At 42.0% G+C, this 13431-nt stretch overlaps 1 protein-coding gene across 4 annotated transcripts in view; it reads left to right on the plus strand.

Moving 5' to 3' along the window:
• The window catches only part of kcnh5b (potassium voltage-gated channel, subfamily H (eag-related), member 5b), a 177671-nt gene that overhangs the window by 108026 nt on the left and 56214 nt on the right, over positions 1 to 13431 (plus strand). For all 4 annotated transcript variants that reach the window (XM_078278189.1, XM_078278190.1, XM_078278192.1 and 1 more), the window contains exons 9-10: positions 8358 to 8557; positions 12691 to 12750. In XM_078278189.1, the coding sequence (XP_078134315.1) occupies positions 8358 to 8557; positions 12691 to 12750 (260 nt within the window). The remainder of the gene's footprint in view (positions 1 to 8357; positions 8558 to 12690; positions 12751 to 13431) is intronic.

A 13431-nucleotide genomic window follows, 5' to 3' on the forward strand; every position in this document is an offset into this window, starting at 1 on the left:
TCCAGTACATTTCAGAGAGAAATATAGTACTTTTTACTCCACTACATTCATCTGTTACAGCTTTAGTTACTAGTTACTTTACACATTAAGATTACTGCACACAGAACACATGTAGTTAATAAAATCTGATGTTTTTTTCTAAAGTAAACTAGCCAACAATATAACGGCCTACAAGTCCAGCTGAGATGATCAGACCATTAAACACACAACTGGTTGGTCCTTTACACTTTCTACAATAGGAGGAGAGTTATGCATCGAGTACTTTTAATACTTTAAGTACATTTATCTGATGATACTTAAATACTTTTACTTAAGTAACATTTCCAATGCAGGACTTTTATCTGTAACAGAGTGTTTTTACAGTGTGGTATTAGTACTTTTACTTGAGTAAAGGATCAGATTACTTCTTCCACCGCTGGATGTTTTGATGGATGTGAACACAACTGATGCCAATTCTTAGACAGCTCTCAGTAACATTCTGGGGCCAGAGCGTCAAAAAAGTGACGCCAACAATAGTCCAGACCAAGCCATATAAATATGATGCTTAATTAGACCTTTTGTGTCAGTAAGGAACACCAAAGGCCCCTGACCAAGCATTGCTTTTTGACGCACTGCGAATGAGAATGTGTTGACGTGTCTTATTAACAGACATGAGTCATATTGGTTTTCTCATCTAGGCCTAGCAAGAAAGTGAATACGTGTATTTCCAGAAATGTTGAACTTGTAACTGACTCATTAATGTCAGTTACACACCAAGATACATATAAAGTTAGTTGCTGGTCATAGCAGACCGTGTAAGGCTGTATTGAATGGATTGAGCATTGGTTGTTTGTTTGTTACTGCTGATAATTGAACTTGTCATTAAAGTTATTGTTCATCTAAAGTCACAGTTCAAGTCAAGAGTTTAAGACGTTTCCTCCTGATACTGGCCGTATAGATTTTAAACCTCCCTAATGTGTGGAGTGTAACATCACTAAGTGTTTGGGGGTTTAGGTGGGCACAGACAATTTGTCACACATCAAACTCCCCCCCTCCCCCTCCACCTGCAGCCCATCCTCACTCCAAAAGCCATTATCATTTTTGCACGGCGATAAGTAGTCTGTTAAATTGCCTTAATGAGAAGTAAACAATGCGATGTTGGAGAACACTGTGAGATGAGAACCATATTTACTGAGTGAGAGTCACAATTACAGAACTGATTGTATTGGCTTGAGGACTGTGACTAACACTGGGATGCCTCTGCAGATTTTTCAGTCAATATTTGTGTGGAAGACAATCAAGCAGATTGTTTTACTCACCCAGAGAGCACTCGATGCAAAATTACTACTTGTCAAAACAGATTTACACAGTATCTTTGTGTGTGTGTGTGTGTGTGTGTGTGTGTGTGTGTGTGTGTGTGTGTGTGTGTGTGTGGACCGCAGTACGGCTGATTGGCTCTCTCAGTGTTTGGCTGGCGCAGCGCGGCGTCCTGTCAGTGTGTAATGTGTTGTGATGCAGAACACTGAGAAGCAAATGGACTGGGCTCAGTGGCTCGTGATGGAGGTGGCTCCTCCTTGGTTTTCACTTTGTGTCGCTATTTTTGGTTCGCCGTCGTCACCCGTGAGGTGCGTTCAGGTTTTTATTCGCGGATGCTTTCACATGGGCAGCTCCACCTTCTTAAAAGGAACTCAAAACACATCTGCCACAAACAGTAGTTATCATCGCAATAATAACTGCTGCAATAAATACATTGTGAAAGACACTCAGGGATTTTTTTTATCAGTACAAAACTGCACTTTAAAGCTATAGTGCGTAGTTTCTGTCTCCCCCATGAGAAATTCTAAGTAATGACAACAAAGCTGTCGGCACATCCACATGATACAAGTGTATAAATAGTGATAAAATAGAATTATTTGACCAGTGGCGCTCTTTTTGACCCAAAACCGCTGCGAGCAAGGAAGCACCCAGACATTTTTTTTTGTCTGGTATAATAAACATACACTTCAATAGTTGAAATCTGATGCATAATACAGAGATATAGCTAAAAAGCTCATTTTCATCAGCTGAACAATAATACATCCACCATATACAGTACATACAACAAGTGTTATGAAATACCGTTCACTATGTACATAGTCACAGGATGCATGTGGTATTTTCAGAACAGCTGTGGTTGTGTGATTAGTTTATACGGGTTCATAAAAAAATAAACTTGATTTGATTTGAAAGTGATGGTTCAGAGTAATTTCACCCTAGGCTGCTTTGCACCTTGACCTCGAGCCAAACAACCCCCCATCAGCTTTTTTCCCTTTTTACAATGTTGGTGGAGTTAGCGTTATCAGCTGGTTAGCTTAGTGCAGGCACTAATGGATCCACGTTTGTATACCTCGTAAATTACCCCACTAATAATGCCTGGAATGATACCAAACTTCTACAGTAGTACAAATAGTTTATTTACTTATAAAACGAGGCATTAGAAAGTTTGTAACTACACCAGAAGTATATTTAAATAACACTTGCCTGATGGAAACTCCTCTCGGCTGCTACCGCGCTATTGCGCGAGATCCCGCAAGATCACGCACAGAGCACAACAATCTATTGCTTTTAAATCGCAGCCGGGATATATACAACTGTGTGGCATCTTGTCCTATCGCCTCACGCTGCAGTAGCTGCTTCTGCTGTTCACTCGCTTCTTGATTCTTCTTTACCAGTAGTCTCTTCCAGCAATAGATGTTGTGCTCTGTGCGTGATCTTGCGCGGTAGCAGCCGAGAGGAGTTTCCATCAGGGAAGTGTTATTTAAATATACTTCTGGTGTAGTTACAAACTTTCTAATGCCTCGTTTTATAAGTAAAGAAACTATTTGTACTACTGTAGAAGTTTGGTATCATTCCAAAGCTTATTGGGGGTTGTTTGGCTCGACGTCAAGGTGCAAAGCAACCTAGGGTGAAATTACTCGGAACCATCACTTTAAGCACCTTTTTAGCATCATGGAAAAAGAATAAAAGTTTTGATATGGAATAGAAAAGAGTTCCTTTTTTTGAGGCTTTTATGGAAAAGGCTGACTGTGCAAATGTTGTGGGACCTCGTGCTTGGTGCCCCTATAGTTGACTTCCTTGCACTGTAATTCTGCTATTGTTCTCAGAGCAGAGCTACAGGGTGCAATTTGTGAAAAAGCAGAGGAGGGGGTTTTCTGATAATGCATCACAAAACATGCAAGAATTAGATCCCCCGTTCAATAGCATGGATATAGAGCCCGCCAAAATACTTTTACCCAGGAAACGCTAATTCGTTCTTCGGGAGTGTTTTAATCCATCTTTTTCCTAAACTTAACCACTCGTTTTGGTACCTAAAATGAAATGTCATGGCTGCATGACGCTCACTTTTTCTGGCTTAACTCCACTACCAGGGCCCCTGATAGGAGCGTCATCTGGCGGTGCCTGTAGCCGGCTCACAGTCACCTGTTGGCGGCTGAACAACTGCCGCTGGTAGCCAGCGTCCCGGAGCTCTGTAGCAGCTAAATACAACCAGCAACTGCTGCTCAGATTTTATCCTTCTATGGCACTGTAGAATGTTCACGTTTTAACGCTTTACTTAGTTTACATGTTATAGGTATATAATAGGCTACATGGTTTATTGTTGAAATAGAATTGATCACTTTGATGGGGGGGCGGGGGGGGGGGGGGGGGGATACATCGGGGATAAAAATAATTCAGCAGAGGCAGGCATATGTAGACCAGAAAGGGGGAAATCCAACACGGGGTGGGGAAAGTTTATTTAAGTGTGCTCTAATTGGTTCAGCTGTATTGCACACAGCAAGGTCACAGTCGTTTGACCGTGGTTAGGTGTCTGATAACGTGGTAAGATCAGAAGGACAACCATTATTTTGTTGTATTAGTTTTGTTTTTATTGAAAATGAACGGATTATCATATTCAACTTTTAAGTTTCAACTCTTGGACGACGTTTTATCAAGTGACAATTGTTTGTTCAAGAACACGCATCTACACCGATGCCCCGTGTTAATTATCGACCGAACAAAGGAACAAGTGTGCGCCGACAGAATTACTGGATGGCGTTTTTTGTACTTTCTTTTTCTTTTTACAGAGGCTAGCTGCTTTCCCTCTGCCTTCTGTGTTTGTGCTAAGCTTGGCTAAACACATCATTGACATGGATTTCGACTGAACACACCGATATGAATCGCATCCCTCGCTGTCAATAAGACATAAGCAAATCAGATGCGTGCGTGCGTGCGTGCTGTGTACTGCTGTACTGTATGTGAGTATCTGTGTGTGTGTGCTGGCTGTCTCCTCATGTAGGAGTGTTGTGATTGATATTTCCTGGGTGTCTGGGCTTCGGGCGGTGGCACTCCTCCTACACGGACAGATTTCTGACCCTCACACTCATTTGCTCTGACAAATCACCCTGAACTCCTCCAGAAGATCGTCCCGAAGCCCGCAAAAAGAGAAATACACATGACAAGAGAAAGGGTCACATGAATGCAAGTTAGTCAATATATAGCAGCAATAATGTCGTAAGATGTCTTGTGTTGATCTTATGTTGATTTTAGAATGCTTTTTCTGTGACGTTTGTATTGTGAAGCAACAGATTGTAGCACTATGCCCAAAACAAATCTCCCCTTGGGGACAATTAGTGATTCTATTCTAGTTTGTTCTATTCTATGGTTGAAAAGAAACACTGAAGATCCAAATGTCCGGACACAGACCCGCCCCCGCTGTGTGACTTTCAGGTGAGCTCTGGGGCTGTACGGAAAGACTGCCGAGCAACACAAGGAGAGAAAAAAAGAAGCTGCTGTTGTCACTAAGACGAGATCAGAATAGACCAACCGAACACTACCACCAATGATCGTTTCGATACATTTTTCCTTTTTAAGGTCACAGTCAATTTTGAGACCAACTTCCTGCAAAGACTCTTTCCAGTTGATGAGAGCCTCTCTCTGACAGCGTCTGGTCCTTTGTCCCCCAGGCTGCTCCATCAACGCAGACGTGAGGAAATAAAGCTCTTCATCTGCTCCCCATCCTGACTATCACCCCCCCCCCACACCCAAATAAAAATAAAAATAATAATAATAATCTCCTCGTGGCCAACAGAGGGGGGAAACCAGAGAGATATTTCAATAAATAGAGTCGTGGGGGACATATCAGATATCAAATATAGTATTGAAATGACAGCTATAAACTGTAGCTGGAGTACTCTGAATGAACTGTCTAAACTCATAAGGCTCTCTATGGGACCAGAAAAGTGTTTTGCGGCGGTGTCCCGCCCGACCAATCATGAGTCAATCACAGTTAGCATCAAATAACTAATAAAAACCAAACTGTTGACAAAAATAAACACTTAAACAAACATCAGCGACCGTGACTGTGACTTTTTTAGTTTGACCCATGTTCCATCCACTAACATGGAAGGGGCGGGGCTCATGACCTACACTACCGGTCAAAAGTTTGGGGTCACTTAGAAATTTCCATTCCACTCCATTATAGACAGAATACCAGCTGATCTGAGTGGGTGGCTGATCTTTAATGCAATATCTACATTGCCCATTATCAGCAACCATTCATCCAATGTTCCACAGGCACATGCTGTTTACTAATCTGATATCATTTTAAAAGTCTAACTGAGAAAACATTGGAGAACCCTTTTGCAATTATGTAATCTGAAAACTGCTGCCCTGGTTTAAAAAAAAAACAATGCTACTGATCTCAGCTGGGATTCTGTCTGTAATGGAGTGGAATGGAAATTTCTAAGTGAGCCCAAACTTTTGATTTGACAGTGTATACTGCAGCCAGCCACCAGGGGGCCATCCCGATGTCTTGGCTTCACTTAAACAGTCTCTGCATCTACCCATGGTTTAGGGCTGGGTGATCAAAACAAAAATAAAATGTCTATTGTATATATTTTTATATATCTTTTCTATCGCAATGTCGAATTAACCAGCTGCCGAACTGTGTTATTGCAATATTTACCACATTAGGACAACGCTTTACATTCTGATCCTAGCACGTTATGTTCCTTTTGCACTAAAGCTCTTTATAAAATGAGGAAACTACTTTTCATTTGTCAAATGTTTATTCACACAGTAGTATACAAACAGGCTTTAGCATGTGGTTAATTCGTAGTTGTTTATTGAATTACCAGAAAACGTGCTATGTCATGATATATTGGGATATGTAGTTACTTTAATTGGGGTAAAAGATTTTGGCCATATTGCTTGCAGACACCGAGAAGTGGTTTCAGCTCGACAGACAAAGTTCCAGGGGATCAAGCCTCTGCCGTTGTGTGTGTGTGTGCTGCGGTGACATTGGCCTACCGCTGAGCCACCAAGTCTTCCAATTAGGACTGTTGTGTTTGGTGGAGGTGAGCGCTGTCTCTCTGAGTTTTCACTTTCAGATCGTTAGGGTTGTCAGAGTTCTTCTTTGCCAGCTGACAGGGTCCAGCAAAAGTCCTGGAAAGGCTGCTGACTTTGAAAGAAATGTTTTTACACCTTTCTGTCTGTGGCGGTCTCTCTGCCTTTTTCTGTTTTTGTCTCTCATCCAAACACACTCTCTCTCTCGTTGTGTCTTTTGTGTTCTTTTCTTCTATTTCTGACTCCCATTGCTTCTGTGAGACAGACACACACTCTGAATATAAAAACACACTTTCCTGGCCTTGATTGTTTTTTCCATCCATTTCTTTTTCATTCTTTCCATCATATGCACACATACACACTTTATCTCAAGCTCACAGTCACTTTAAGACTTTGTCTGTCCAACATGTTCCTCTCTTCCACACAACTCACTGGTACCTAACTGTACTTTCACTCTTCCTCCCCCCTCTCGTTTTGTGGCTCATGTGCCATCATCAGATTCCACCACCTCCTGTAAACTCCCAAATTGTGAACCCCAAAGTCTTTAAACCTGTCATTTTTTCTCTTCTTTCTTTTGTCATTGTATTGGCTGGGATGAGGCAGTGGAAGGGGAAAAAAGAGGGAGAACTATTCTGAGTGAGGTCTCTATGGAAACAGTAAAGCAGCAGCAGCAGGGTACAGAGGAGACAGACGGCTCGGCACAATGGCTTTAAGTTCCAAAGTGGGGAAAACACTCCCCTTGAACACCTCCTCAGCAGTGAAAGCCACCATTAATACCGCTAATCATCTAGCAGGAGACGTCTTATATGTTTATTCATCTTTTTCCTTCTTTCTTTTCTCACTTTGCATAGCAGACATTTAAATCACAACTGCCACTTTATCAATGTGCATCTCCCTGCTTATCCAATTTGTTGCCGTCACTACCCCCAACATGACTTACAGTTTTTAATACTTCAAATCTTAGATCATTAGCAAAAGAAATAAAGCATATCAAGGAAAGAACGCCCAGTTGGCTGAGTGATTGGTACAGGAAATAGACTCTAGAAAAGGTAAATCTTTCTGTATTTGTTTGTTGCATGAACAGGACTTGCTCAGAGCTTGTGCAGGGTTGTTGTCTAAGGGTTATCTAGGCATTGCTAGGGGGTTTCTAAGGTATTGATGCTTTGATTCTGTGTTCTTGTTTAGCTAGGTTGCTGGGCTGTTACTATGTCGTTGGTAGGTGGTTTTCTTGGTGACTGGCAGGGCTTTGGTGGATACTGGGTGATTGTAATGGTGTTTGGTATACTGTAGTTGCATACTTCTTAGCACAAGGTCCAACTTTTCGGGAGCTTTCGGCTACATCTTGTGGCTTTTGTCAGTGGATGAAAATGAAGAAGATGAAGACGTGACTGAAATCTTTAGAATGCATGTGAAGTTATTTTAGAGTGTGTGTGTGTGTGTGTGTGTGTGTGTGTGTGTCTGTGTGTGTGTGTGTGTGTGTGTGTTTTAGAGAGTGTAAGTTGATGTTCTACTCCAGTCAAAATAATTATGTTGATGAAACACTTTAATAAGGGAAAACAAAACGAAATAAATGGGAAAAAAAGGTTTAAAATAACTTTTTGATATTAATGAACGTCTGTTACATTCCAGCCGTTGCCAAATGAGTAGCTACAAAGCTAATTAAGACTATCAGCTCCACACAGCTCTCTCTGGATTTCTCAGTAGGACTATGTTCAGAAGATGGTGGCGTCCGGAGACTTTCCAGCGCAGAAACTCGAGTGAAGATAATTTCCTCTTCTGAAGAGTCCACCATGTTTTTTTAATCCTCCGTGTCCTCCTTGGCTACTAGCAACTGCGTGGAGGAGGGGTGGGGGTGCGCGATCACGTAAGGCTTGTATCATGTGGACGCGTCGACAGTGTGGTTGTCGTTACTTACAAAAATGACGTACTTTAGCTTTAATACCAAGAAGTAAGGGATAAAAAGAGAAAGAAAGAATTGCCATGTGTTCATCCCTCTCCTGTGTCTTCCTCCCCAGCTCTGCTCTATGCCACCATCTTTGGAAATGTCACCACCATCTTCCAGCAGATGTACGCCAACACCAACCGCTACCACGAGATGCTCAACAACGTCCGGGACTTCCTGAAGCTCTACCAGGTTCCCAAGGGGCTGAGTGAACGCGTGATGGACTACATTGTCTCCACCTGGTCCATGTCCAAAGGCATCGACACGGAGAAGGTGAGGCTGAGCCCATGTAAGGTGTCAGCACCGATGTGACTTCCTCTAAACGTTTTTTTAAATTGTCAGTGGAGGAAACTGTTCTCAAGCTGTGACCGGCCCAGTGTGAGCATGGATATCGTACGCTTTATTTGACTCAAGAGATTATTATTTTGTATTTCATTTTTGATGCTTTAGACCACACATGTCAAACTCAAGGCCCGCGGGCCAAATCCGGCCCCTCGCAAATTGTGATCCGGCCCGCATATGAATTTAGGTTCACGATACATTTTGGCTCGCTTAGTTTTTGTCCCTTTTTTCTATGATGGCTGAGGACGTTTTTTGCTGCGTTTTTTAGGGCTTATGTTGACCAAACTGTAAGGGAGAAGACTATATGAGACATGCAAAAATACAGTCAAAGATATTTGACTCATTGGATGAAATAAAAGCATGTCAACAAACTAGACATGTCTGGCCCTTAATGTGATTCTCTTTTTCCAGTGTGGCCCTTAGTGAAGTTGAGTTTGGCACCCCTGCTTTAGACCAACCAGTTAGCTCCGTTTTCTCCCGAGACACGCCCATGTTTCAAATGTTATGACTATAATTTGCATGTCCTTTTTTGTTTGTGACCTTGGGTGTCATTAGCCTGGTCCTACCGGACTCTGGTACACTAGCCTGGTCCTACCAGACTGGTCCATTTCATGTGTCCAGAGAGTCTGGCCACTCTCCATTGACAAGTGTCAACTTCCTTGAAGGCGGGTACTTTGTTGAAGTTTAAAACTATTGGATCTGCCCAGAGCCACTCTGTATCTGCCATAACCAATCGCTAACGTTTGGTCGTGACGTCGGCTTAGCATCGCTAGCGTTAGCCTTAGCCAACTCCTTCACCACTAACGGAGCGAGCTGGAAAATCTAACTGTTCCTGAACCCCGTGTGGAGGAGGGCCACAACATCATGGCCACCAACACAACTCAGCAAAGATTGTTCTTGCTCAGGATTTAACTTGTGGATATTCAGCAGCATTGCCACAACGCACCGAATGGCTTTGCTCGCATCTTTCTCTGCCGCCATTACGGAACTACAACTCAAACTAGCGCACGACCTCAACATCATCGTTCTCAGCCACTCCCTCTGCTCGCTGATTGGACCGGTAAAGATTTGACCGGAGAAAACCCAAGAATATACCACAAGCCCAGACGGAGTACTGAAGGGAAATGAAAATTGAGCGGAAGTACGTAGGAGGGCGGAGCCAGGCTAGGGTGTCAGGAAAGGGGCTTTAAATAAAATGTATTATTATTATTATTATTATTATTATTATTACTGCACTTGGTTTTCATCAACAAATTCAAGCAGTCAGATGTATATGAACTCCCCTTTTGTATTGTATCTGCTCTTAAAAAGGACACTTCCTGAATGAGTCTGAACACAGCAGACATAATATATTTTTAAATTAAAAAGAGAATAAAGATGCAAAAGTGATAATTCTCTTATATAGTGAAACATATTGCAATTGCAGTATCAGGGAAAATCTTTGAAACTAGATATTTTTTTCAAATCATTTGTTGGAGATTTCATCTAGACTAGTCTACAATCACCACCTGTAAATGTCTCCTTTCATACATGACGGCACGTCACATCATTCTTTTTTTAATTTGATAGTGTCTCATAGTGTAACGTTAGCGTAATTATTGTTTCTCATGGACCTAACGTTACCATTTCCCACAGCCAGTGAATATAGCGTGCCCCTCTGAAAGCACTCCTCCAAATCAAACACTGTTGCCGCCCGCAGCAGCTTTAAATTCTGTTTGATTTCTGGCTCTGTTTACTTTCATGTACCCTCTGTCACCTCTGGAGGAACATAAGAATACAATTCATTTTCAGTGCAGATGTACAGCTTTTCTTTGTGAAAGGTATTATTTCATAAAATCTCCTGGTTGTATTTGTCCTGTTTGAATGGACTATTTGTCCATCTAATTAACTTCCTCAGCATTTACCAGGTGACAGTGATGCTCTCATATGATCTGAAGAGAGAGAACTCTCTTCAGATCATATGAGATATCCTCCTTCCCATCAATCCCATTTTCTAAGTTTTTGTTGAGACCCTCTTGAAGAGACATAAGCCAACACTGCCCTCAGTATAAATCCTGAGTCGGAGCTGGGCCAATTAGTGGATATGTTTTGTCACTTTGGGAGCCATCACACTGTACACACTTGAAAAAAAAAAAGACCTGAGTCTCCCAGGTGCCGCTAATATCCTCCACTCTAAATGAAGCAGATGATTTTTTTTAAGACTTTGTTTTGATGTTGCAGAGGCTTTTAGATGATTAATTGTTTTCCCCTTGTCGTATGTAATAAGGCAGTTTGGTGGAAGATGGGATAATATTTAGTTTTTACTGTGTTTGACCTAACTAGACTTGATTCAGTGGTGTAATGAGCTGGACAAAGCGATTACAATGGACAGGCTTTTTTGGCACACACTGGGCTGGAGTTAATAAACTCAGCAGCAGGAAGACAAGTCTGCATTTTGATTCCACTCCCTTAAAACCCTCAAACAAAATCTTCAATTTGAATAAAGTGACTCATTGAATTAAATGAGTCCCTTTAGGATTTTTTATTTTTTTTTAATAATAATGAATAAAGTAATTTACTTTAATAGAGTTAGATCGCAAAATGATTTTTCTTATTGTGGTTATTTAAATGTGGTTTACGGTGCCGTTAGGTGTTAATACAGGTGTTAAATAAAGTTGACTACAATTACCTTGAAGAACCAGATCAACAACCCTTTAAAATGAGCACTGAAAACACAGAAATCAAGACTACATAAAATATAACACTGCAGTCATCAAATATTCAGCTTTGATCATGTGTGTAAAGATCCTTTTTGTATGAAAATAAACCACAGACATAAAAAGAGTTGCTTCTTATTGCATAGGCTAGGTGGTACCGACCGTCGGCTGCCGCTGTACACTGGGTCACAGCTGTGTTCCTGTGTCAGACGGTGTCACAGTGACACAGTACTCCAGCCACCAGTGTGACAATATAATGGCATTCCACCCACCAAAGTGGCTAGTAAGAGTGACTGTATTACCCGCCACTGCCGAAATCTACCTGCGTTTGGTGGGTTGGCGGTTGCTAATCAAAGTTATTATAGAGTCAGTCTTCCTCTATAATACCATTCAAATTGCTTTTTTTATATTCAAATAATACTCGAATATTAAATGCTCAAATGCAGCCTCTTATAAATATGTACGACACTACTCAGGCTTATGCATTGTCAATGCCGCTATAAGCATTTGGTTGTTGTTACATGTTCTGTCCACTAGAGGGACTTCTAACATCAGCCTGGTCTTGAAGGCGCATTGCATTTCGGACACACCACTCTCTGTTTACATTCATTTCCACCACGAGCACACAGCGACAAACACAAATCAACAGAGAACTCTGTAATGAAACGTTATCTAACAAGTGTAGTGAAGCAGCTCTGTTGTAGGCTAACGGTGCTCGGTTAGCACAATGACATCATGTTAGAAAGCACAGCCGAAACGATGTGTCATAAACTAAGTAACAATAGAGTTAGCCATGATGCTAACGGCATTGATAACTATAACGGTGCTGTCACTACTATTGTGTAGTGTGATTTATAAGCAACATGTTTCTTGCAGATTGTCACATTACTGCCCTAGTGCTAATGTCAAGCCCTGTCTACAACGCTCTGGAGTTATTGGAAATGTTTGCATCACACAAGTCGGAAATTATCCTACACAGAAACCGCTGCAATCTAATTCTACAGATAGTATAATTACATTACATGTTATTTAGCTGACGATTTGATCTTAAGTGACTTGAATTAATTGAGAGGGAGGGGAACCGGTGGGGGAAACCGGAGCACCCGGAGAAAACCCCATGAAGACACGGGGAGAACATGCAAACTCCACCCAGAAAGGCCCGGGACAGCCAGGGTTTGAACCAGGTACCTTCTTGCTGCGAGGCCAGAAACAGAATAAATAGACCACATGCTCAATCAGAACTTCCTCATTAACTGCTGAAACTTCTAAACCTTCATCTCGCTTTGACTATTTTTTTAATTGATTGAGTCCTCAGAGGGAATTTCTGTGAACAGCAGTTTGACCCCCTTATGTCTCCCTGTCTTCCAGGTCTTATCCATCTGTCCCAAGGACATGCGGGCCGACATTTGTGTCCACCTCAACAGGAAGGTATGTATCTATGGTTTTCCTACAGACACACATTAGTTGTAATACAGCGCTTCACTCCGGCCCCCAGGAAGTGTGCCAGGCTTTGAAGCCAGTTTGACATAGTGGCCAAACAGTGGGATTACAACTTCAGTGTCTGTCACGTGAAGCCGTCTGGCCCCAAAAGACTTTTTCACATTGACTTACATGGCGAAAGAGATGTCTGTAAATCAATGAGTACACAACCGCCGCAAAATGACTCGTTTCACTATCCATTTGGTCAGATAACATTTGGAAAGTCTAAAAGAGACGCACAATTAAATAATTTAATCCCCATTCAAGTTAGCGGAGTGCTAGTGTATATCCTCAACGTTACTCGACACTTCCGGGATTGCTCCAGTGCCGCTGGAAATTCCGACGGATGTCCCTCTTTTCGGCCAGATGTCCGTCCCCTTCCTCTGTCTCTGTGTTGGTGTTCTAACCTCTGGTGGATTTGTGAGGACTATGGTTAACTGCTCCTCAGATCTCTGCAGGGTAAATCCAGACAGCTAGCTAGACTATCTGTCCAGTCTGAGTTTTCTGTTACACGACCAAAACAAGTTCCTTCCGGAGGCTATTTTGCAGCGGTTCCGTCCGAAGCTTACCGCCGCCCAAGACGACTGTGATTGGTTTAAAGAAATCCCAATAAAACAGACCACGTTTTTC

The sequence above is a fragment of the Sander vitreus genome, chromosome 20 (assembly GCF_031162955.1).
Source record: "Sander vitreus isolate 19-12246 chromosome 20, sanVit1, whole genome shotgun sequence".
Lineage (NCBI taxonomy): Eukaryota > Metazoa > Chordata > Actinopteri > Perciformes > Percidae > Sander > Sander vitreus.